We start from the raw sequence: 26,658 nt of genomic DNA, 5'->3' as shown, positions 1-26,658 counted from the left end.
GTGCTAAGTGCTAGAAAAAGATAAGAAGAATGTTATAAATAAATGTTATAAAAAGTATATGGTACTTTAAGATTTACAAAGTATTAAATGAGATAATATTTGAAAAGCATTTAGCACACTCCCTAGCACATACTAGGCATCGTATAATTACAGTATCTGTTCCCTGGGAGAAATTGAGGCAGCTGGATGGAGAGTAAGTGATTAGATAAGATCTACTAAGTATCTGAGGGTGGATTTGATTTCCTGATTCTGGGTGCAGAGTTCTATCTATTAGGTCATGTAGCTGCCTCTATGATAACTAACATTTCTATTTCCCTTCAAGGTTTACAAAGTACTTTTATCCCACCAACCTTTTGAGACTAGTAGTGCCAGGTATACCCATTTTTGAGATAAAACTGATACTGAGGAGAAGTTAAGTAATTAGTCTAGAATCATAATGCTAATAAGTGGTAAAGCTAGAATTTGAACCAAAGTCTCTCCAGTTCGATTCAATAGATATTTATAAAATGCATAAATATGTATAAGACACCATACTATACTGGTTGGTACTAGATAGACAGACAGACAGACAAACAGACAGACAGATAGATAGGTAGATAGATAGATAGATAGATAGATAGATAGATAGATAGATAGATAGATGGATGGATGGATGGATAGACAGACAGACAGACAGACAGACAGACAGACAGACAGATAGATAGATAGATAGATAGATAGATAGATAGATAGATAGATAGATGGATGGATGGATAGATGGATAGATAAATACTAAATATAATCTCTAACTAGAAGGACTGATCCAATTAGCATGGGTTTAGTAATGTCAATGTCCTTTTGTTTATCTGTGTAAGACCTTAGTGCAACAGTGGTGAGCAAATATTTGAGGTTATGGATTAACTCAGGCAGCTGAGGCTATCATGGCGACAAGAAGACAACACTGTCAGTCCTCCACGGCCCACATATGTAAGTTGCCCCTAAATGATTTCTAATCCTTTAAAGTAGGATACAGGAAATGAGAAATATAAAGGAAAATGTGAGAGAAAAAAAGAGAGGGAGGGAAAGGGAAAGAGCCAGAGGATAAGAGAGCAACCTAGAAGTAGGTATGGCTTGAGATGGAATCTCAGTATTCTTGGGATCTTCACAGACTGGGCCCAAAACCCACTTAAATCAAGGAAACCAGCCAGCTTTTGAAATGAAGGGAATCATGATTGGAAAATGAATTGTACTAAGTGGTTAGTTGACATTTCTACCATAATGGACATGCAGACGAATCAATTGTCACTTGTCCTACTTTGTCACAAATTCCATTAGCATTTTAACTCTTTCCCCATGCAGTCAGTATAGGAGGCAAAGAAGAAAACCCAGGGCACAAAGAAAATTGAAACCCAAGCTAGGACCCAGGTCTCCTGGGCAGAACTGTTCCTGTGCGGGTGAATGACTGGTGGTGGGAGAGGGCCAGGTTGGGGAATGAGGTGAATAAGTTCTTCCCTAAAAGATGAAATTCTGTCTGTACAAATCTCACTCTGCAGTTTTCCCTGGCTTTCCTTGAATTTTTAAGCAGGTAAAAACAGGTTAAAATGAATATCAAAAGCAGCTTTGAAGGGGAAAAATAAGTCAGAAAGAGGAAAATAAAGCTAGAGGGGTGTGCACAGCACCAGGAAGGGGCAGTCTCACCCAACTCAATTTGGTTACACTTGGGGTGGGTAGGCGACAGGCCTAAGTATTTTGCATATATGAGTTTTAAAACAGTTAAAGCCAGAGTAAAAGACCTGCTTTAGCTGCTCCAGTGAGTGGTCTCTCTGAATCATTTCTCCCCATCCTCTACCCCAGGGACTTTCAAAGAATTGGCCTAGGGCCATGACCTCAAAACCATATATTAGGAACAGTTTTGCCACCAAGTAACTAATACAGTACTGAAGTTTTGTCCCCCCAGGCTAGGACCATGGTGTCTCACAGCTTTCCTAGCTGGAAAAGTTGGGAATGGAAAGAGGGTTGGGGAGCTTTTGTAATTCTTTCTTTTTGCCAGGCGTCAGTTTTTCCAGAATGTGGCAATTTGTGAGCTTTCTGGTTTTTGTGGCCTCCTGGTATTCACCTGGTGGACATGGCATGTCAGGTAAGAGGGAACAGATTCCCATTCCTCAAATAGTTACAGATATAAGCTTGCGTAGTAACTCAGATCCCCTGGAACAGTGACAAGGTAAATCCTATGATGAGAAGGATGATAATGATGAATAATAATCATAGTCCCTTGCATCTGTACCATGCTTTATGCTTCCAAAGCAATTGCCAAAGTTAGAGTTCGAAGGGTCTTCAGCAGTACTCTGGTCCAGCCCCTACCTGGATAAGAATCCCCTCTCCACTCCCCAGAGTTGGCCATCTAACCTGTCCTGAAGACCCTCAGGCATGTCCCCATCCCCTGTCTCCTGAAGCAACCAATCCACTTTTGGCTACCAGTTTGTGGATAGTTCTCATTCTTAGGTCTTCTGTGTCATAGATTCTGAGCTCTTCGAGGCCAAGGACAGGTTATTTTCTGTCTTTGGCTCTCCAACACCCATCACTGCTACATAGTAGGCACTTAATGTGATTTATGATGGATAAATGTGAAGTGGGCAATTAGTGGCTCAGCAGATAGAATGCTGGGCCTAGAGTCAGGAAGTCTGAGTTTAAATCTGGTTGCAGACACAATCTAGATGTACGACTGTGGACAAGTCACTTAACCCTGTTTGCCTCGGTTTCTTCATCTATAAAATGAACTGGAAAAGGAAATGGCAAACCACTCTAGTAGCTTTGCTGAGGAAATACCAAATGGGATCATAGAGAGTTGTACACAACTGAAAAGTGACAGAGCATCAAATGTGAAGTTAATTGACTAGAGAAATAAAAAAGAGCATGGTGGAAAGAACACTGGACCAGCAAGCCAAGATGCATCACAAAATATTATCATGCACCTATGGAATTCTGTCCTATCACACAGGCCTTCAGGCTTCAGTTAGGTACTTAGACTTAACAGATTCTTAGGTCCCTTTCAATTCACAGTTTGACATAGAGTCAGAGTTGGAGGTTAGTTCTTTGAGACTTAGTTTCTTTATCTTTAAGATGAGGTGGGGCTGGACCAGCTGGTCTCTAAAGTACCTTCTCACTCCATGATTCCTTGTAAGAAATGGAGCATTTAATTACCTACTGACTGCCTTAGGTTCTTTGCTATAGTTTCCTGTGTCTCCTCATTTGATTTTAAGTTTCCTGAATTCAGGTTAAACATTTCCTACTACATTGTACTGTATTACCAAACACCTAACAGATGTGAGTGAGCACTAGGTACTCAACAAAAACTTGTTGATAGAGCCTGCTATAATTCTGATTTTTCCTCATGCCTCCATCCGGCCTTTATCCACTTAGGCTATCGTTGTTGTTGTTGTCCAGTTACCGCTACTCTTGGTGATGCCATTTGAGGTTTTCTTGGCAAAGACACTGGAGTGGTTTGCCTTTTCCTTCTCCAGCTCATTTTGCAGATGAGGAAACTGAGGCAAACAGGGTTAAGTGACTTGCCCAAGATCACCCAGCTGGTAAGTGTCTGAGGCCAGATCTGAACTTAGGAAGAGGAGTCTTGCACTCTATCCCCTATGTCACCTAGCTGTCACATCAACTAATTTATGTTGTGACATTAGAGCAAAGTCACTGCTTGTCCTTTCCCCTGTCTAATGTCTCCAATGTATACTAATGTTGGTCAACATCTCTCTTTTTTCCCGCCTTCTCTCTTGTTATACAGATGATTGTTGAGCATTTACTGTATGCTAGGCATTGTGAGGGATGCAAAGCCGTACAGGATTCCTTAATAGAGGTCTTCATTACCACTTTCCTGGCCTTATCCTGATAGGTCACTCTGCCTCCAAACATCCATCACAGAGCTCCTGGAGTGGCCTCTTTTTTGCATAGGCTTGATCACGCCATTCCCTAGCTCAATTGTTGAGCTATTGCCTAGCAAATAAAATTCAAATTCTTTTTCTTCACATTAAAGATTGTCCTTAATATGGCACTACCCAGCTTTTCCAGCTTTATTTCATCTTATTCTATCCATCTAATACTCCAGTCAAGTTTTACTCTCTGCAGTTGAGTTTTTAGTTGTCCTTTAAAACTCACTTTTAAACTTCTTTGATAGGATAGTGACCTAGCCCCGCAGATGTCTCCCAGCAGTCTGTTTTACAATTCTCCTAGGACTTATTAAGTGATATTTATATTGCTGTCTTAGCTCTCTTCTAGACTGTGTGCACTCTGAGGGCAGAAACCTCTCTCTCTCTCTCTCTGACTCTCTCTGTCTCTCTCTCTCTCTGTCTCATTCTCTGTCTCTTTGTCTCTCTCTCCCTCTCTCTGTCTCTCTGTCTCTGTCTCTCTCTCCCTGTCTGTCTGTCTGTCTGTCTGTCTCTCTCCCTCTCTGTGTTTTTCTCTCTTCCCTTACACTTAACATACAAGTCTATACGGAGAAGATGGTGAATAAATATTATGGATGTCAAATGTTGAAGCCAGTGTAATCCCAGCCATGAATACCATCTAATTAGGAAAATGAAGTATACATATTGAACATTTAATGGGAGAGTGAGGAGACTAGTCAGACACTGCCTTCAAATGTCCTTTGGGGACAGAGGAAAGCAGTAAAAAGGAGACTGGTTGCCAAAAGATTAGATTAGGGTACCTTCCAGGAAGGAGAAGAGGGATCTGAAAAGGGATTCTGGGAATGGGTGCAGAGGGACGACCAAAGGAACTTCTGTAGACTTCACAGTTTTGTTGGTGCCGGGGGTATTCCTAGCCATGTAGCACCACCCATCCTTGTGTGTATAGCCCTGCAGAGAGGTGGAGGCACTGACTACCATGCATGCCAGGGTTCAGATATTGGCTTACACCACCTTTTCTTCCACTCATGCTATTTCTACTGCACCCACCACCTGCTTTCTTCAGTGTTCTCTAGCAGCAAAGATGCCAACCAAATCCTGAGGATTCAGAAACGAGCTAATTCATTCCTGGAAGAGATTAAACCTGGCAACCTGGAGCGGGAGTGCTACGAGGAGATATGTGAACTGGAAGAAGTCACGGAGATTTTTGTAACTCGGGAAGAAACAGTAAGTTGGGATTGTAATATGCCATTGTATTATCCCAGCAAAATAGTCAATGCAAGAGGTGCTGGGATGAGGAAGGGATGAAGATTGGATTCAGGTTAGATGACAAGGGCTGGATGTCATTCTGAGCTCAGGATGGGCTTTACTTCCTACAGAAAGCCCTTTCCTGATTACTCTGGGTGTTAATGCTCTTACTCCTCTTCTTCTCTAAAGGCAGCTGAGTGGTGTAGTGGATAGAATCCTAGGCTTAGAGTCAGGAAGAACTGAATTCAAATCTCTCCTCAGATATTTACTTTCTGTGTGACTCTGGGCAAGTTACCTTACCTCTGTATGCCTCAATTTTCTCATCTATAAAATAGGGATGATAATAATAGCCCCTACTTCCCAGGGTTGTTGTGAAGATCAAATGAGATAACACAGATCCCTTTCACATCACAGATTTGCCCCATCGAAGTTTCACTATGTCATTGGTTGGCATAAGAAATTAAATGGGAATTTCAGAGGAGTTTTGAGGAAGCCACGGACAACAGGCAGAGGCCAGCAGATGACAGAAAAAAAATTAGAAACTCAGAAATGCATAACCTATATGCATAGTATTGCATGTTACCAACATGTTTTCTCCTTTAATACCATAAATATATACCATTTCTTTTTCGAAGTTAAAATAAGTAAAAAGTTAAAGTTTGTGAAAAGAATTTTACCCAGATTTCCCCAGTGCACCCCTAACCCCCACAATGTGCAAGGGCTACCTGTAATTGCAAAGGGTTTTATGTAGCTCCTGGAACATAGAAGTTGCTTAAGAAATGTGTATTCCCTTCTTTTCCTTAAATGACTTTATACTTATTTATTTGGGCACATTCTGATATCTACTAGACTATAAACTCCTTGAGAGCAGGAACTTTCCTTGCTGGCTTGTTTTTCCCCTTTGTTTTTGTATCTCCAGGGCCAAGCACAGTACCTAGCATATAGAAAGAACTTAATGCTTACCAGATGGAATTGTAACTTTGGAGATTCTTCTGTTTCTCTCTCTCTCTCTCTCTCTCTCTCTCTCTCTCTCTCTCTCTCTCTCTCTCTCTCTCTCTGTCTCTGTCTCTCTCTCTCTCTCTCTCTCTCTGTCTCTCTCTGTCTCTGTCTCTGTCTCTGTCTCTCTCTCTCTTTCTGTCTGTCTGTCTGCCTCTGTTTCTCTCTGTCTCTGTGTCTCTCTTTCTCTCTGTCTCTGTCTCTCTGTCTCTCTCTCTCTGTTTCTCTCTCTCTCTTTCTGTCTGTCTTTCTTTCTGTCTGTCTCTCTGTCTCTCTCTCTGTCTCTCTTTCTCTCTGTCTCTCTTTCTCTCTGTCTCTGTATCTTTGTCTCTCTCTCTCTCTCTCTCTCTCTCTCTCTCTCTCTCTCTCTCTCTCTCTCTGTCTATCTGTTTGGAAGGGAGGGAGATCTTTGTATCCAACTCTTCTATTCCCTCCTGCAATCCCCTGCATGAAAGAAATGGATCTCTCCCTTCTACTACTTCTAATTGACAAGGAACTGAGCCATTTATCCTGGGGAGCTAGAATAGAGGAGTACTGCTGGTGAATAATAATGACAATGGTACTCTAAATTTGGATGATTCTTCTCTTCCAAAGGGCTTAGGCTAGTTCTACATATCATTTTATTTTTCTGTAGATGACTTTGGATTTGAGACTGAGGCTTATTCAGATTCAAAGGAAAGGGCTAATCCAAGGCCATTTAATCACGTTCAGCCTCCTCACCCCACTCACATCTTTACCTGAAGAGTACCTCCATTTGTAGGAAATACATGGCTTACAACTTGGCCAGGAGAAAGTTTCCAAAGATTCTCTTTTCTCTGCTTTCTAGAGAAAAGGGAGGAGGAATAATGAGAAGGGAGAGTCTAAGGAACAACCTGACTGGTCAGAAAAGGAAATAAAGGAATTTATTGAAATCTTGGAAGAATGATGAAGAGTATGAATAGGCACTAGAAGCATTTCCATACAGAAAAAGAAGGGAACAAGCACTTTTTTTTTTAGTCTTAAAATTTTTTTAATTAATTAATTTAGAATATTTTTCCATGGTTACATGATGCATGTTCTTTCCCTCCCCTCCTCCCACCCTCCTCTCATAGACAATAAGCAATTCCACTGGGTTTTACATGTGTCATTGATCAAGACCTATTTTCGTATTATTAATATTTGCATTAGGGTGATTGTTTGTAGTCTACATCCCCAATCATATCCCCATCGAACCATATGATCAAGCACTTGTTTTTCTTCTGCGTTTCTACTCCCACAGATCTTTCTCTGGATGTAGATAGTGTTCTTTCTCATAAGTCCCTCTGAATTGTCCTGGGTCATTGCATTGCTGTTAGTAGAGAAATGTATTACATTTGATTGTACCACAGTGTATCAGTCTCTGTGTACAATGTTCTTTTGATTCTGCTCCTCTTACTCTGCATCACTTCCTGGAGGTTGTTCCAGTCTCCATGGAATTCCAACACTTTATTATTCCTTTGAGCACAATAGTATTCCATCACCAACATATACCACAATTTGTTCAGCCATTCCCCAATTGAAGGGCATCCCCTCATTTTCCAATTTTTGGCCACCACAAAGAGCGCAGCTATGAATATTCTTGTTACAAGTCTTTTTCCTTAATGTCTCTTTGGGGTACAAACCCAGCAGTGCTATGGCTGGATCAAAGGGTAGATATTCTTTTGTCGCCCTTTGGGCATAGTTCCAAATTGCCCTCCAGAATGGTTGGATCAATTCACAACTCCACCAGCAATGAATTAGTGTCCCTACTTTGCCACATCCCTTCCAACATTTATTATCTTCCTTTGCTGTCATGTTAGCCAATCTGCTAGGTGGGAGGTGATACCTCAGAGTTGTTTTAATTTGCATTTCTCTAATCAGGAGGGATTTAGAACACTTTTTCATATGCTTGTTGATAGTTTTGATTTCTTTATCTGAAGATAGCCTGTTTATGGCCATTTATCAATTGGGGAATGGCTGGAACAAGCATTTCTTAAATACCTGCTGTTTTTGTCAGGTGCTATGCTAAACATTTCATATTATCTCATTTGATCCTCAAAATAACCCTGGGAGGTAGGTATTATTATTGCCTCCATTTTATAGATGAGGAAATCAAGGCAGACAGAGGTGAAATGACTTGCCCAAGGTCATAAAACTAGGAAGTATCTGAAGTTGGATTTGAAATCAAGTTTTTCTGACTTTAGGCCTAGCATATTATTTACTGCCCTACCTAGCTGCCTCTAACCTGACCCTGTGGCAAGTTTATGGTGATCCCCAGAGCAAAACTTAGAGAGTAGGATTCAGAATTTAAGCAAGGAGTGACTCAAGTCACAAATGTCTCCTTAATGATCATCTATGGGATCTGGATAGCCACATTTTGTAGACTGGGAAAATTCAAGCTAAGGAGAATTTACTTGCTCTGTGGCACAGTATTCCTACTCTCTGCTTCATCTTATTGACACGGCAACATTTTCCCCACTTCTGACTTAATGTAGGTCTGTAGGCAGTCATGCAAAATATTGTTCTGGGAAGAAACTAGGACTGAAAGGCAAACATCTTACCTACAGTTATTACATTTGTCTTGGTCCTCTACCACTCCACTAAAACTTGTGTTTCTTCCTTTCACAGTTAGCTTTCTGGTCAAAATATATGGGTAAGTATCACATTTTCTGTTGCAATTTTTGATATTTTATTGTTGGCCTACAGAGAGTCTTTCTCATTCATCCTTTCTGGGTTTTTCTTAGCCTTGCCTGATTTTTTCTTCAATTTTACAGAAAAATTAGGACAAACCACCATTAGACTTATTCTCTCTCAGGATGGGAGGTAGATTTCATGGCTTTTGGAGACTGTTACTATCCTTGGAATATCTGATTCTGTGACTTTATCTGGCCCATTAAACCAGATGTACCCATATCATACATCACATATATAGATATACCCTGAGTAGCCCAGTTCAGTTTTCTCTCCTTAAAGAAAACTACTTAGTCCTTAGTTGCATTCATACCATGTTTTAAATCTGAAAAAAAAAAAAAAACCCTTGACAATTGGCTTTTTCTGGGGCAACTTTAAGGTTTATATTCTCTTTCTCTCCAATCTGTGCCAAGCCTATCAGGATTAAATCAAACACCAGGAAATTAATGAAACCTGGAAGAATAAAGAATAGGCTGGCTGTTCTGTGAATAACCTGCCCCATCTCACTATTTTCCCGGTTCCTGTCCTTTCAATATCTTCCAGATGGAGACCTATGTGATCCCCAACCCTGCCCTAATGGGACCTGTATTGATGGTATTGGGAGCTTCCAATGCATCTGCAAAGAAGGCTGGGAAGGACGCCTCTGTGGGCATGGTAACTCTCAGAAGCTTATCTTTGATTTCTTTTCTTGACCAGTGACTCACTGTGGTAGGTCAAAGTATCTACTCAGTAGAACTCAGAACCCCTGACAAGGAGGGGGTTTAGGGCTAACTGCACAGGAATGACTCCAGTCCATTCTCACTCCAAATGTCCCTACAACTAAGCTTTGATTTCTTCTCAAAGGCCATGGCTCTTTCCAACTAAATTCCTGCCTGCCTTCCTCGGATATTTCAGGGAAGGCTGATTAGGATTGTGAAAAGTGTTATTGTTTGACTAGGAAGACAGAGAATATTTTGGAGGAGGCAGGTGGCCTGATGGAGGAAAGGGCCAGAGAGCAGAGACAACATAAGCTAAGCGAGGAAGGGTCAAAGCCCGAAGAAGGAAAGCTTGGCTGAGGCACAGGCTGTATATTAGTGATGGAGATTGACAAGAGTGACTAAATGGAATGTAAGACTATTCGCCTTGGTATTCCCACAGCAGGCATTTAATAAATGCAGGAAAAGCCATGGATTAAGAACTGGAAGACACCTTTTAAGTCATTTCATGAAAGCCTCTCACTGAGGTGAGGTGAATTCTCTGAGATAGCCAGTGATAGAGCTCGAGTGCCATTCACATCCCGTGACTCCAAATTTAACCCTCTAACCTCCTGCTATTTATTGAATTGGCAGATAGGTTCTTTTATAGGTTCACCACCTTATGGGATTCTTTAAACATTTTTTTGATTTAAAATTTTTCAAACACTTAGCCCCCATCTTAGAATCAATACTGTGTATCGGTTCCAAGGCAGGAGAGCAGAAAGGACTGGAGAGTGGGGGTAAATGATTTTCCCAGGGTCACACAGCTAGGCTTTGTAAGATTCTTAACCTTTTTTGTGTCATGGACCCCTTTGGCAATCTGGTAAAACCTACAGATCCCTTCTCAGAATGCAGTTTGAAAATAATTGATGGAGATGCTCGATTTCAATTAGAGTTGAAAGAAAATAAAGATGTAACTTTTTTTTCCTCCCTCTGAGCTCATGGACTTCCTGAAATTTGTTCAGGGATATTAATGAATCTCAAGCTAAGAACCTTTGCCTAGAGCTAGAAGGGACTGAATGATACCACTAATTCCAGTTCCCTCATTTTGTAGATGAGGAAAGTGAGCCCAAGAAAAGTTAAAGAACTTGCCTCCAAATCTCACAGGGAGTAAGAATCAGAGCTGGGATTTAAAGTCAAATTCTTTGATTCTAGGATCCGTATCCATTCTGCTATGCACAATGCTTATGGAGTTAAATCAAGAGGTACAGTTATCCTTTCCACATCACAACTTTCTCCATTGTGGTTTCACTATATGATATCCACTATATAATATAATAATTCACCATATAACATAATATCCATTATGTTAGCATAAGAAATTAAATGGGAATTTTGGGGAAGTGTTATGGAAGCTATAGATGACACAGATGGCCAGTAGATAACAAAGAAAAACGTTTAGAAGCTCAGAAATGCATACTTAATCCAAAATTTACAATAAGGTACCGTAAACACCCCATAAAAGTAAAAGAAAAATTCATATTTCTTCTCTGATACAAAGAGAGGGCCAAAAAATTGATGTAGATTTTCCAGATTATGGGGTTAGGGGGAGGAGAATGGTCCTAAATTCTAATGATGTGGAAGAGATAACTGCAGATTCTTTCCTTAATGGCCCTCCCTGTGTACCCTAGGAAGACCAATACTGGAAAGACAGTTGGGTGAAGTTGTATTAATTCACCAGTTAGGTGAAGTTGTATTAATATTAGCATCTATCTGTTAATACATCTCCTCAGGGATAGTTCAGAATTGGATATTAGGCTAAAAACCTATTTTTCTCTCCCCACCTCCATATAACTACTTCCACTTCTGAGTGTTAGAAACCTCCAAACCCTGACTGATTAACTTCCTGTTCTCATTCCTGTCTCAGAGGTAAGCTATACCAACTGCTCCATAAACAACGGTGGTTGTGCTCACTACTGCACTGAGGATCTCCAAAATCAACAACGTCATTGTAGCTGTGCCCTTGGATATCAGGAGAGTGACAACCCTATGGAGTGTGACCCCATTGGTGAGTAGGGACCCAGAAATGGGGGTGGGGGCAATCATTGGGAAAACATCCAGAGTCCTTCATTCAGACAAAAAAAGGGAAGATCAAGATAGAACCAAATTGTGATAGGTGAATTATGGGCAGGACCAGCTATAATTTTCATCTCTATCATAACATAGATATGCTACTCCACTGAGGGCCATCCCTAAATATATAAGAAATCCCTCATGTGTCTTTGTCTTTGGCATTCTCCTATTTCTCTTCTCCTTTGTTTTGTGACCATATCTTCCCTGGGTGTCATTCCTTCAGGAATTTACTTTTTATTGGATGTTAAGTAATTCATACTGAAGTGATAGCTCATTATGACTTGAGGCAGGAGTTCTTAGCCTGGAGTCATCATCCATGAATAGATGAAGAACTTTTTTGCTAACCACTAACAGAAGAAGAATATTTACTCTAGACATGAATAAAGGCAACAAGCATTTTTCTGAGGAGACCATAGGCTTTACCAGATTACCAAAGGGGCTAAGAACTCCTAGATTAGTGTTCCTGTCCTCTTGGAGCATTCCCTCCCTTATAAAAGGCCCTGGAAGTGAAAAGGTGGGGGAGAGACAGTTTTAATAGTGGAATCTTGGACATCTGAGATTAGTAGCAGCAGGGATATATTTTGTCAGGAAATTTAGTAGAGAATCCACTAGGTAGGTGAACTCTTACTTTTCTTATCTTTAAGGCTGACTCTGATGATCACCATCAAGTTTCTTGAGTCCCCCACTTCACAACAAGACCTATGTGAATCCTTTTCTTCTTACTTCCAAAAGTTTGGAGTTAGGAGTCATCAGATCCCAATGATAATCTCAAATGAGATAATAACTCATTATGATCTGATGGCAATGAAGTCAAGGTTGTAAGTTTGATAGCCACTTAACCAGTTTCTAGTCTAGGCTTCCTCATCCCCATCCCCATCCCCTGAAAGAAGAATTCTCTCTTTTTTCTTCCTACCTTTTCTTTCTTTCTCCTTCCCTACTTTCTTCTTCAACATTGTCACAATATAATCTTTCCCACCATCATCCAGATGTTCTGAGAAATGTACCTTGGGGATCTCTCTACCAATTCAGGGTTTCTTTACTCCTTAATATATATAGCCTGGGCCCCTTTGTATGTATTATGGATAGTTTTAGAACTGGAAGATATCTTCAAAGTCATCTGGTCTAATCATCTCAATTTCAGATGAGGAATAATAATAATAAAGACAACAATTATTATTATATGTCTACCTCATAGAGATAATTTGAGGACCAAATGATAATTTGGGCAAAACAAAAAATATTCTAAGATTATGAGGTATAATAACTATTGTTACTATGACTACTTCTGCTACTATAATTAGTCATAGCTTCCTAGAACCTAATGAAATCATGAATTAAGGCATGAATCTGTCTCTGAGCAGGGAGAACCACCTGTGAAATGTAAATGGTAAGATTAAGAATTTTGTTCAGTTGTTTTAGTTGTATCTGACTCTTTGTAACTCCATTAAATTTTTTGTTTGTTTGTTTTTGTTTTTTTTGGGGGAAAGATACTGGAATGCCTTGCCATTTTCTTCTCTAGCTCATTTTACAGAGGAGGAACTGAAATAAACAGAGATAAATGATTTGCCCAGGGTCACACCACTAATAAGTGTCTGAGCCTAGATTAAACTTTGGAAGATGAATCTTTTTAAATTCCAAAGTCAGTTCTCTATCCACTGAACCACCTAGATGCCCCAAGATCAAGAATTACAATATCATGAAATTGTAGAATTTTAGAGCACTGGCATAGAGTTGGGAAGATCTGAGTTCAAACTTGGGCTCAGACACTTAATAATTGGGTCACTCTGGACAAGTCACTTAAACCCTATTTGCCTCAGTTCCTCATCTGTAAAACAGAGACACACTGGAGAAAGAAATGGAAAACCACTCCAATATCTTTGTCAAGAAAACCTTTGAACTATGTCCATGAGGACATGAAGAGTTGGATAAGCTTAAACAACAACAAAAAGACTTAGAAGGGTCCTCAATGTTCACCTAGTCTAATCCCTGAAGACTTCTAAACAGGGATCCCATTATCTTCCGACCTTTTGGGTTGTTCTAATTGTTAGGAAGTGTTTCTGACCTCAATCCTAAATTTGCTTCTTAGTAACTCCCAACTGCTACTCCTGGTTCTGCCCTCTCAGACTACACAGAACAAGTCCAATTCTTTCCCCCAAATGACTTTGAATATACAGTACTCAAATATAGTTACCATGTTCCCAGACTCTTCTTTTCTTCAGGCATACCTAAGTATTTTAATCAATCTTCATATGATATTAATTATTAATATTATATTATTATATAACATAATATTAAGGCCCTTCACTATCCTCATTTTTTTGAATTACTCTATAACTTGTCAAGGTTCTTCTTAAATGTCAGGTTGAGAACTGAACATAATGCTCTGGATGAGGTCTGATGAGGGCAGAATTCAGAGGTACTTTCACTTCCTTATTCCTGAAAGCTATCCCACCATAATGCAGCCCAGGTTTACATTAGCTTTTTTAGTGGATCTTTCAGACTACTGACATATTGATCTTGCTGTCCACTAAAATCCCCAAATCTTTTTCCATCATATTGCTATCTAACTTTATCTCTTCTATCTTGTACTTGTGGAATAGATTTTTTAAAAAATCTAAGTATATCCCTATTGAATTTCATCTGAGAAGATTTATCTCAATGCTCTATCCCATCAAGATCTTTTGTCCTTTTGGATACTGATAGTATCATTCAGTGTAGATTTGCTGTCCATCTCTGTTTCATATCACCTATAACTTTGGGGTTAAATGACTTGCCCAAGGTAACAGAGCTAGGAAGCATCTGAGTTCAAATTTGAACCCAGGACCTCCCATTTCTGGGCCTGATTCTCAATCCACTGAGCTACCTAGCTGCTCCCATCACCTTCAACTTTTATAAATATGCCATCTATGACTTTTTGTATTAACTGATAAGGAAAATCATGGTTCAGGACCAAGAACAGATCCCTGAGGTTCTTCACTAGAGACCATTTACAAAGTTGATACTGAATAAATTATCAATTACTTTTTGAGGTTATTCAACCAATTCTGAACCTAATTGTGTATCTGTCTAGTCCACACTTCTCCATTTTCCTATAAGAACATTATGAGATACTTTATCAAATGCTTGACTAAATCTTAACAAACTTCATTTGTGGCTTTTTCCTGATCCATTACTTTTGTTACTCAGATAAAAAGGGAAATAAGGGCAGTCTGGCATGACTAGGTGAACAAAAACTGGCTCTTGGTAATCACCTCTTCTTCTTTTTTAAAGATATTCCCAAGCTATCTTTTTAATGCTTCATTTAGTGTAACAATAAAAACTGGCTGCCTCTGGGCCCAGAGGAAGGAGCAAGACTGCACCATTCACCCTCTCTTTTTCTGCCCAAGGATCTGTATTAACTCTGGATCTCTACATGTGCATATCCTGGGACTGTGTTGAGTGTTCAGTATTGATGAAGCCTAATCTCCAAAGATAGGAGAAGTCAAGTTCTTTTGTCTTGCTCTCTGGTTTTTTATGTTCTTCCCCCTACAAATCCCAGAGAGACAAACTTAAACTTGTTTGGCTTATGTTTAGAGTCTCCCCAAATGGAGAGAATTTACTTAAAGTCCAGAGTAAATCAGGTATAGGATAGCTATTTATTTCTCCTATAAAAAATAAAATTTTATTAGATGCAAATTCCATAAGTATTCATCAACTGAAACACCTAATTTATAGCAGTAACATCATTACTATTACATTCTCAGAGGAGATTAGAACAAACATTAGAATATGAAGTAGGAACTGATAAATAGGCCTTTTACATTTTGCTTCAGTTCTCTCTCTCTCTCTCTCTCTCTCTCTCTCTCTCTCTCTCTCTCTCTCTCTCTCTCTTTCTCTCTCTCAACCCTTACCTTCCATCTTAGAATCAATACCATTTTGGTTCCTTACCCCCTGTACCCCTTCAATCCCTACAATTCCTTTAAATATTACAGTGATAAGGGCTGGTAATGTAGGTTAAGGGATATTGTACCCAGGGTCACATAGCTAGAGAATATTTGAGGCCAAATCTGAACCCAAACTTTCCATCTGTAGGCCTGACTCTCAATCCATTGAACCACTTTGCTACCCTCTTGCCTCAGTTCTGCACTATCCAACCAATCCTCTCCAGATCCATGCATTCCAGTAAGCCTTTGAGTTGATGAGCTCATCCTCTTGCTGTTGGTCATCCTCCATGATTCAGGAACTCCTTTTGCTGCCAGTCAGCTCTTACTGAATCTCTTGAAATCACAAGGCTGACTTTAAGTCTGGAAGTGTCCATTTCAGGATCACCTTAATCACTCATGCTCAGGAAAGAAAGAAAAAAGTATAGAGGCCCATATGGGCCATTTCTTCTGAGGAAGGGGGAAGGGTGGTCTCCCCGATCCCTACTCCGCCATCTCTCAATGAGAGTGCAAGGAGAGCTACTTGATACCCAGGAAAGTCAAAGGAAGAGCATGAGTTGGAAGCTGTCTCTTCTCTTTATTATTAGAATTTTAAAAAACAAAACCCTTCTCTTCTGTTTTAGAATCAAAACCTAGTATTGGTTCCAAGGCAGAAGAGTGGTAAAGGTCAGGCAAATGGGACTAAGTGATTTGCCCAAGATCACAGACAGTCTGGGGTCACATTTGAACCTGGAACCTTCTGTCTCTAGATCAGGTTCTCTATCCACTGAGCCACCTAGCTGCCCTTGTCTCTCTTCTTTAAATGATACAGTACACCTCCCTACAGGAGGAGGTCCAGAGACTACACAGGGTTAAAACATCAAGACCTTCAAGTAGTGAGCCATATGTTTTTCTGGAAGTGTCTAAGGGAATAGGCTCACTACTTCATCAGGTAGACTCTAGGAAGAACATCTCATGCCTTGAATTGAGGGGTGGGAAAAAAAGTTGTTATGATTGCCCCTTATTACTCTAGAATTTTCTGGGAATCAAATGCATGCTCCCTGGCTACAATTTTCTGACTCTCTTCTCTTTTTTGGAGCATCAGGATATTAGCCTTCTCCATCATTCATTTTCCATGACCTTTCAAACATCAGTGACTGGAGTTCAGCAATCACCACCTGCCAATTCTTTCACCTGGACCAAGTGTCTAGAATTCATCAAGAAAAACAATTTGTTATCTTATCTCCTGATTTACTTTGGATATCAACTCCCTCTTTGCCATATTCATTCTTTTATTTCCAGGATGAAGCTCATTCTCCTCAGAAAAGGAAACATAAATAGAATAGGAATATTGAGTGACCCATCCTTCCTCTAGTTTCTTGGGTTAGCACTTCCAGGTTGTCTTTGGTATCACAACTCAGAAGGAGTATCCTCTTCACTTAAGTACAATTGCGTTTAAGGCATATTCCTGTTATTTAGCCTTTGTAGGGGTTACCCCCTAACCCCTTCATCAGAAATTCTTCCAGCTCCTCCTCTTAGCTAAACTCTTCCCTATATCCCTTGAAAACTCAGTTTCTTGACAATCTCACCTCTTCCATGAGGACTTCCCAGATCACTGTAGCCATCATTGTTCTTCTTCTCTAGCTCTTACAGTCCTTGTCACATAACTTTATCCCAGGTACACAATCCAGGTATTTAATTGTTCTCTAATTTTTATGTATTTCTGTCTTGGGATTGTAAACTCCTTGAGGTCAAGGACCATGACTAATTAACTATTCCATACAGTACTTAGCACTGAACTGGGCATGTGGTAGTTTTTATTTTTGATTAACAAAGAATCTTTGTGTCCTAGCCCTTATTTCTGAATCTGCTAAAGTATTTACTAATGGATTACTGATCTCTGTAAAGAAATAGTCACAGTTATACAATATTAGGATTAAAAAGAATGTTAGAAAGTAGAAATCCAAATGAAGAAATCGAGGATGCAATTTTCCTGGGATAAACAGGTAGGTCAATATTGTCATTAAATCTGCAGGAAGAAATAACTGATAGATGGCAGAACCTTCACCTGGCAGAGTGTTTCTATAAAGGGTTTTTTTTTGGGGGGGGGGAGGACAGAGAAGGTTGACTATTTGATTTCTCACTGACATTATCTCTTCATCTTCTAGCAAATTTTCCATGTGGGAAACCAAAGGTGAATTACCCAATAATAGATTTTGACCAATTACAAATTCGAATTCTTGGGGGGAAATCAACCAACAAAGGTGACAGTCCATGGCAGGTAAGAAGGAATGTCTCCATTTAGGATTATAACCACCTTTCATTAGTTTATTCATTCAAAAACTTTTCAAGGGTTTACTACTACTACTACTACTACTACTACTACTATTGCTGCTGCAAGCATTTAATAGCACTTTAAGGTTTGCAAATCACTTTTACAAATATTATCTCATTTTAAAAATTGTTATCTAATTTTATCCTCACAATAATCCTGGTAGGTAAGTGCTATCATCCCTGTTTTACAGATGAGGAAACAGAGAAGAAAGGTAAAATGACTTGCCTAAGTCACACAGCTAGTAAGTATCTGAAGATGGATTTGAACTCATATCTTCAGGTCCAGGGCTCTATCTACTGCACTATCTAATACAATATACTATATAAGACCTTGTGGGGACAACATGAATAAAACAGTGCTTTCATAGAGTGTAAATGGGGTGCTAAGGAGTAAACTAAATACATAAAGGGCATACGTATAGAGAACCATATGAGCTAGAGAGAAGAGAAAAGTAATTTCTGCCCAGTGCCTTGATGATCTCAATTTAGGACATGTTGAACTCATAATGATACCAAGACATCCAGGAAGAGATGACTAGACGGCATTTAGAAATTTGCATCAGGGATGGAGAGAGGAGATTGATAAATCTCACCTCTATAGTATCCCCAGGAGGGGAAGCAGTGCTCAAGTAGTGAGGTAGGAGATATGACAAAGTAGATAAAGCTTGTCCAGAAATGACAGGAATAGATAGGACTAACCTAGAACTTTCTTGGAAAATGAAACAAAAACTCTAAGAACTATGCATTAGGAAGCCAGTTTCATTGAGCTCCAGGACCCCGTACAGGATAGAATGTAGCAGTGAGGGAGAGAATATAACAATATTAACAAGAATTCATGAGAATATAACAATATAACAATGAGGACACTTAGGGAATGAGAGGATTCTTTCTCAAAAGGGAAGGAAATCAGACCTATCCAGATTAATGCTGGCTATGTGTAGTCATCATGGCCAAGAGTTGATGGGTCCATTGCCTCTGGCTTGGGGAATAGGGCAGATGGTTGAAGATCAGAATAGTTGTATGGCCATTTGAAATGATGAAAAATACCATGCCCAAAAGGAAATGGAGCAGAAGTAATCGTCAAATCCAAACCATGGTCTTTCACTGGCAGATGTTCTGTGCAGCATGAGTAGAGCCAAGATTGAATTCGTGGAAGAGAGAGAGAGAGAGAGAGAGAGAGAGAGAGAGAGAGAGAGAGAGAGAGAGAGAGAGAGAGAGAGAGAGAGAGAGAGAGAGCCAAAGAATTATGTTTTGTTTCCTTAAGGATTTCTTGGAACCCTTTCCTATTCCAGTCTACTTTGTCCAGACAGGATCCTTGAGCTTCAGTTGCTGAGACAATTAGGTAGCACAGCGGATAGGTCATGGGCCTAGAGTCAGGAAGACCTGAGTTCAAAATTACCTCAGTCTATCTGTGTGACCCTGAGCAAGTCATTTCACCTTTGCTTCATTTTCTTCAACTGCAAAATGGGGGTAGGGATAATAATAGTACTTACCTACTAGGGTTCTTATGAGAATAAAATGAGATAAAATTTGTAACATAGTGCCTGGCACATAGTAGGTACTTTTAAAAATGCTTATTTTCTTCATTCCTACTTTAAGGACTGCCATTCTATAATTTCTCAAATAATACTAATGCTGGGATGAGTTGTGAAGCAGACATTGTTTGTCTTTGGTGTCTCACATCTCCCATTTTTAACTTCTACCCCCTATTTTAGTATTCCCATCCTCATCTTATGCAACTTTCATGCTGGGAATAGGGGGAAGGAGAAGGAAATGAGCATTAATGAAGCACTTACTATGGTCTAGATATTGTATTAAGTGCTTTACATATACAATTCTATCTCATCAACTGCACCAAATCCTTCCTATTAAGGAATAAATCAGTTTATAAATTCATTCATAGTGACAAGTTAGGAATTTATTCTGTTTACCAACCCAAGGATGCTTACATTAAAAAAAAAAAAGAAACTTGGAAAGAATGAATTTTTGGTGGTAAGATACCAAACAAGTCAAAGGGAGATGAGGGAGCTATTTCTGCATTTGAAGGGGTCTTGACTGCACCCCTTTGATTATATATATATATATATATATATATATATATATATATATATATATATAAGATAAACCTTACTCAGCCTACACAAAATAACATCCTTGTTCTCTAAAAGCTAAAGGAGTTTGAGCCAACTCCTAGATATCATCCTCCAAAATAGGATGACCAGAACCCTTCTAAAAATCACTTTTCTAGAAAGAGTATTTAAAGAAATGATCAAACAAAAGAAAAAGCTCCAGTACCAGTTATTATCTTGCATGAAGAGAAACTGATAATCTAAGTGTTAAATTATTAATACCCCCTAAAAAGAAAGAGTATAAGACCATTTCCCAGAAATATTTCTTTAAAAGGAACAGACAGGGGTGTCTAGGTGACTCAGTGGATTGCGAGCTAGGTTTAGAGATGGGAACTCCTGGATTCACATTTGGTCTCAGACATTTCCTGACCATGTGACCCTGGGCAAGTCACTTAACACCCATTACATAACCCTTACCACTCTTCTGCCTTGGAACCAATACATAGTATTGATTCTAGACAGAAGGGAAAGGTTTAAAATAAATAAATAAAAGGAACAGACAACATATTGACAGAACCCAGAGGATGCCAAAAGGGATAAGTCCCAAATCCAACTCATTTAAACACATCATATCATCAAGTTCCAAGATTATAGGGCAATGAGATTGTTTGCAAGTAGCCAAGAAGAAAGACATCACATGTCAAAGAGGGCTAGCAGAACTAGAATATAATAAATTAAAAAGTAAGATAAACTGAATTTCACCCCCCAAAATCAAGTATTCAACAAAGTCAAATATTTTAAAGATGAAAATGACCTCAGTTTTTCAACTCATCTGTCAATTAAGTGGGTAAATTCTCTCTAATATTCTTTCCAACTTTTAATCCTATGAATTCTTTGTTTCAGGTGATACTGTTGGATTTAGAGGGAAAGTTAAAGTGTGGAGGTGTCCTTATCCATTCTTCCTGGGTGCTAACTGCAGCCCACTGTGTGGAGAATCCAAAAAAACTTACAGTAAGGCTTGGTAAGGAAATGACATATGGGCCTCTCTACTTGTGGTGAAGGCAGGCTTGGGGATGAGAGAGAAACAGACAGAGAGACAGAGACAAAGACAGAGACAGAGGCAGAGACCCAATCATGTCCCACCAGAATATCTGATATTTAAGGGACTGTTCTAGGTTTCTTTTCACCTACTTCTAGTATTCTCCAAAAGTTTCTAGAAACTTTGGTGACTGTCCCCCAAATCAGACAACTGCTGAAGAGATAATTAATCTTTGTCTTTTTTTTCTGAGACTTTCCCTGGGAATTTGAACTAGTTCTAGTTTTATAGGAAGTGAGGGAAAGGAAGCAGCAGTGACTTGAGATTCTAGGGAATGCTTATTGCCCAATTGACTTCAGGGAAGTTGTCCTTCCTTGACAAAGACTCACTAGGATCCAGACCAAGGCTAGCAGTTCATCAAGGAAGAGTAATTGAAGAGTGAGTCACATTATCTAACTGAATTTCCAAAGGCAACAAGCAGGGCATAAAGCCATCCGACTTTCCCCTAGCTAACTGTGTGGTCTCTGAATGTCACCTTGTTTAGTTAAACAAGGCCCTTTAGCAAGGTTTTCCTTTATGAAATTGTTGGGTGATGTAGTGGAAAGACTATGAGATTTTGAGTGAGTCCAAGGTGTCTGTCTTGGCCCTAATGCTCTGGGTACCTTTGATCAAATTACTTAAGTTCTTTGTGGATCTGGAGTTTCCTCTTCAATAAAATGGGATAATGTAGTCATTGCCCTGCCTCCTTCTAAGAACAATTGTTTTGTCAAGTAGGAAGAATTAGACAAATGTAATTTAGGATGGTGACAATGGGATTCCAACCAGGAATTCCATGAAAACGAAGAGATCACAGACTGTCATGGAGTCAGAAGGTTAGAGCTGGAAGGCACTTTAGAGATAATCCAGCCCAACTCTTTCTTTTTATAAATGGAAACTAAGGCACAGACCTGTCACAGGTCATTTAGGTAACAGAACCAATATTCAAACCTCAATCTTTTTATTTTTTTGCTATTCTAAAAGTGGCACATAAGGTTATAGATTTAGAACAAGAAAGAATCTGAGAAGTCAGAGTCCAACCCTCTCATTTTACAGATTAGGAAATTGATATTCTAATAGACAGAGCTGGGATTTGAACCAAGATTCTCTGCCTCCTATACCACCAGCAAGCACTCTTTTCACCATTAGAGAACCAGGAAAAACAAAACAAAACAAAACACTGCCTGAAAAGGTAAAGACACAGGAGAGTCCCATCATAAAAGAACTTAATGGTTCCTCTGTGGAAACATTATGGGAAAAAAGACTGGATGTCAAGAGACGTGAATTCTATCCCTGTCTTTGCAACTACCAATGCAAACACAGGAGTTCACTTTAATCTTTTTATACCTCAGCTTCTTCATCCAGAAAATCAAGAAAATGGACTTGAACTCTAAGATTTTTAATCTGTTTCAATGTCCTTCCATGAAACATGATTCCTTTCTATTCGAATCTACTATAATTCAGATAATCTATATTATATGAATGCTAATCTGTCCTTTTGCCTTTTGAAAGCATTTCAGTGGATTATTTTTATTGCTCTCCTGAGAAAATAGCTCAAAATAGGAGGAGAAAGGATGATCTGATTTAGAACTGCAACAAGGAGACCATAAATAAATAATAATTAATCATTATATATAAATAATAAGCAAACAATAATATAGAAATAGTATAATTAATAAACAAAAGTAAATAATAATGAAAGCAAATTAAATAACAACAATAGAACAACCTCACATAGGAAACATTACAGAAACTCAATGATTTATGCAATGTCTCCCAGGTAATATGGATTGGAACATAGGTTTTCTGGCTCCAGTTTCATTGTTCTTTCCATTGTTGCACAGAGTGGACCCAGAAAGTGAGGGTCTGTGGGAATGATTCATTCCTCTCATCATTTTAATCCCCTGAACCAAAGTTTACCCTACAGGAAAAGGAGGAGGAGGTAAAGTAATGGTATTAAGCACATTTTAGGTCCAGGATGCCAAATGTGTCAACCAAACACTCATTGAGCCCTCATTATTCATGTGACACCATCCTAGGCTCTTTGGGTAATATAAAAGTAATCAAATTAGGTTCAGACCCTGTCATCAAGGAGATTAATGGTTTAGGTTTGGGAAATCAGGTATGTTTACATAAAGAAATTGTCAATACAAGGCACCATAGAAGTATATGCCAAATAAACCTTGTGGGCAACAATTGCTATAGAAGTTCTTGTCTGTTCACAGTTTGTTCTTTTGAACCCATTCTTAGTATTGCTCTCTCCAAGTGCCTAGTGGGCCTCTTATGCCTTCTCTCCCACGACAGTGTCCAACCCATGCCCCCAAATTGTTGTCTTTTGCCACTCCTCATTAGAACATTCATTTTCTCCATGTGCTGATTTAAAAAAAATTGGATAAACAAATTCACAATAAGATATTAACACCTGATCTCAGGCTGTGTTGATCTCCCAAGGATACTTAGATTTTAGAGATAAACTTGGAAAGATAATGATTTAGTGGAGACCAAATTAGTCCAAATTTAGTGGAGTTCAAGCTCCAATTTGGGTTTTGGAATTTATTGACTGATCCACAGTTCCACATGGATGAAATACCACATGGGAAAAGGGAGCTTGGAGAATATCAAGAACATTTTCATCTCAATTAATTGCTCTACATAATAAGGGAAAATATTGTTAGTACTGAAATGCTTCCAGAGAATCCTTCTTCTCATTATGTAAAATAGCAAGATTATGCAGAATATAGCTTGGGAGATGCTGCTTTAATTCTGATAAATGGACCTATAATGACATATTGTTAGGCATTGTGATGATCTAGCAACAGGTAAATATTTAAGTGGTGGGGTTCCCCCCTACAGCTTAAGTCAGTCCATTTGGGTTCCTACTACCTGATGTTCCATTTCTATGTCTTTGCCCAGGCTATGCCCCATGCTTGGTTTGGACTTCCTCAGTTCTGACTTCTGGAATCCCTGGATTCTTTTAAGGCTCAGATAGAGTGACATTACCAATCTCTAGCAATCTCTTCCTGCAACTATATGTTGTATTTACTTGTATTTATACTTTTATATTTAGACAAATATTTTGTATTTACTTATGCGTGAACATGCTCTTCTTTACCTCCCAATATAATATATGCTCCTGGAGGGCAGGGAGGGTTTCTGTGTCTGTTTTCCTGCCTCTCAGTGCCTAGCATACATGAGAGGTGTTTCATAAATACTTGTTGAATGAATCAATTGAATACCGACTCAATCTAAATATAAGGGCAAATTTTTTCTATGTGCTTATGGAGAGATTTATAATAGCTAACATTTGTATTGTACCTGGGGTTTCTAAAGCACTTTACAAATATTATCTCATTCCTCACCCCCCTTACAACAATTCTAAGAGACATTATTGTTCACATTTTATAGATGAGGAAACGGAGGCAGAGAGGAGTGAAGTGATTTGCCCAAGTTAGTTAGGAAGTATCTGAGCCTGGATTTTTTAACTCAGGTCTTCCTGACTTCAGGTCTCCCATTCTATCCATTCCATCTTACTATTTGTAAAACTAAGAGATTATCCAGAGGTGTCAAACTTGATGTTTGTGGGTAGCATGAAGTCCACAAAACTCTCTAGTATAGTACCAGATTAAACTTTAATTGAGAAATGTTTAACCAAATAAATTAAAAAATATAATACAAAATAGATAATATTAATTTGTAGTTTTCTAAGGCAGTAAGAGGTGTGCATAGCTCTGTTTCTGTTTGAGTTTGACACTTTCTAGCCTAAACTCATTTTCTCCCAGATGAGAAAACCTGAGATCCACAGAGCTATCGATTATTTCAAGGTCATCCAACTATTAAGTAGAAGTTTGGATTCAAACCCTGGTCTTTAGATAAATCCAGTGCTTTTTCCACTACACCAAACTACAGTCAAGAGAGAGAGAGAGAGAGAGAGAGAGAGAGAGAGAGAGAGAGAGAGAGAGAGAGAGAGAGAGAGAGAGAGAGAGAACAGAGACCTTATTTTGGACCGTCTTTTGTATGGTTACATGCTTGTCTATATCTCTCTGTGGGTTTCCCTTGCTTCCATTTTTATTCTATTTCCCCTGCTTCCATTTTTATTTTTTTTGGCTTTTGAAACACTTTATTTAATTAATTAATTTAGAATATTTTTCTATGGTTACAAGATTCATGTTCTTTCCCTCCCTTCCCCCCAACCCACTCCTGTAGTCAACGTGCAATTGTACTGGGTTTTACATGTGTCCTTGGTCAAGACCTATTTCCATATTATTGATATTTGCACTAGGCTGATCATTTAGGGTCTATAAGCCCAATCATATCCCCATTGACCCATGTGATCAAGTAGCTGTTCCTCTGCTTTTAGAAGAAAGCCTGGGGGTGGGGGGTGGGGGTGGGAGGAGACATGGTGAAATCGTTCCTGAGTCCCTTTCTGCATTTTCCCCCTCTAACTCTATGTCTTCTCATCTCCCTGCCTTGTGCCAGGTGAACACGACCTCCGGAGGTATGACAATTCAGAGATGGATTTTCATATACGGGAAGCTATTGTGCACCCAAATTATACCAAAAGTACCTCAGACAATGACATTGCACTGCTCTACCTGGACAAGCCCACCATCTTCTCCAAAAACATCCTGCCAATCTGCCTTCCCAACTTGGGACTGGCTCATCGAGAGCTCATGAAGGTGGGGCGGGAAATGGTGATAACGGGCTGGGGCCGTCAGCGTGAAGAATCAAGGAACCGCACTTATGTCCTCAGATTCACCAAAATCCCCCTGGCCTCTCATGATGAGTGCTCTCAAACCATGCACAACAGAGTTTCGGAGAACATGCTCTGTGCAGGAATCCTGAGGGACAAGCGAGACGCCTGTGAGGGGGATAGTGGGGGGCCCATGGTCACTGAATTCCGGGGTACATGGTTCCTAGTGGGCCTGGTGAGCTGGGGAGAGGGCTGTGGGCGACCAGACACCTTTGGCATCTACACCAAAGTTAGCCAGTATCTCAACTGGATACGTGACCACATCAAAGCAAAAGAAGCAATATTAAAGAATGACTCAGCCCCTTAGTTTCCCTGAAGGACTCAGTGGAATTCAGAGCCCAAAATGAGACACCAGGCTGTCCACTGGCATTAAACAGAGTGTAAAGCTTGTCCAAGCCCACCCTTATGTGTGTCCTTGTTTTTCTCCTAGGCTGTGACAGCTATTAAGTACCTATTATAGAGAGAGCCCTAAACTAGATACCTTGAGGAGATGCCCGGTGGAATAAAAGCCATGGACCTCTCTCTCAGAGAGCTTGCCATCTAGTCCTGGCAGATGTAGCATCTACCCACACATGTGACATCATCGAGTGCCTTTATGTCCTCCATGTCTAGAGTTTTCTCCCTCCTTACTTCCTCTTCTTGGCATCCATCCCTGGGCTTCTTTTAAGACTCAGATCCAATGCCACTTGCTCTAGTGGTCCTTTCATCCATTTGAGTCCTTCCTACTCTTACTGTCCCTATTTATTTACATGGCGTCACCTCCCCATGAGCTCTCCATCAGGATGTAAGCTCCTTGAGGGCAGGGACCATTTTTGTGTTTTCACCTTTCTTTGTATTCCAAACACGCAGCATAGCATCTGGAGGATAGACATAATAATAAATATTACTAATTAATTGAGCTTAAAAAA

At 39.5% G+C, this 26,658-nt stretch overlaps 1 protein-coding gene across 1 annotated transcript; it reads left to right on the top strand.

Annotated features, from left to right (window-relative positions):
- Positions 1–859: 859 nt before the first annotated feature.
- Positions 860–26,658, top strand: PROC (protein C, inactivator of coagulation factors Va and VIIIa). Its single transcript, XM_001377179.4, has 9 exons — positions 860–966; positions 2,030–2,116; positions 4,954–5,114; positions 8,757–8,781; positions 9,363–9,473; positions 11,421–11,561; positions 17,694–17,806; positions 20,832–20,949; positions 25,477–26,658. Exons 1-9 carry the CDS (start codon positions 921–923, stop codon positions 26,055–26,057), a joined length of 1,383 nt encoding a protein of 460 aa, XP_001377216.3. The 5' UTR covers positions 860–920; the 3' UTR covers positions 26,058–26,658.

Source organism: Monodelphis domestica, chromosome 4 (assembly GCF_027887165.1).
Source record: "Monodelphis domestica isolate mMonDom1 chromosome 4, mMonDom1.pri, whole genome shotgun sequence".
Taxonomy (NCBI): Eukaryota; Metazoa; Chordata; class Mammalia; order Didelphimorphia; family Didelphidae; genus Monodelphis; species Monodelphis domestica.
This window is presented reverse-complemented; position numbering and strand designations above follow the sequence as displayed.

What these genes read in the sequence shown, in the direction of transcription:
- PROC (XM_001377179.4), top strand. Translation starts at nt 921, where the DNA reads ATGGCGACAAGAAGACAACACTGTCAGTCCTCCACGGCCCACATAT. An exon ending in TTGTAACTCGGGAAGAAACA is followed by an intron (nt 5,115 to 8,756) that starts GTAAGTTGGGAT and finishes TTCCTTTCACAG; the next exon opens with TTAGCTTTCTGGTCAAAATA. An exon ending in AAGGTGACAGTCCATGGCAG is followed by an intron (nt 17,807 to 20,831) that starts GTAAGAAGGAAT and finishes TCTTTGTTTCAG; the next exon opens with GTGATACTGTTGGATTTAGA.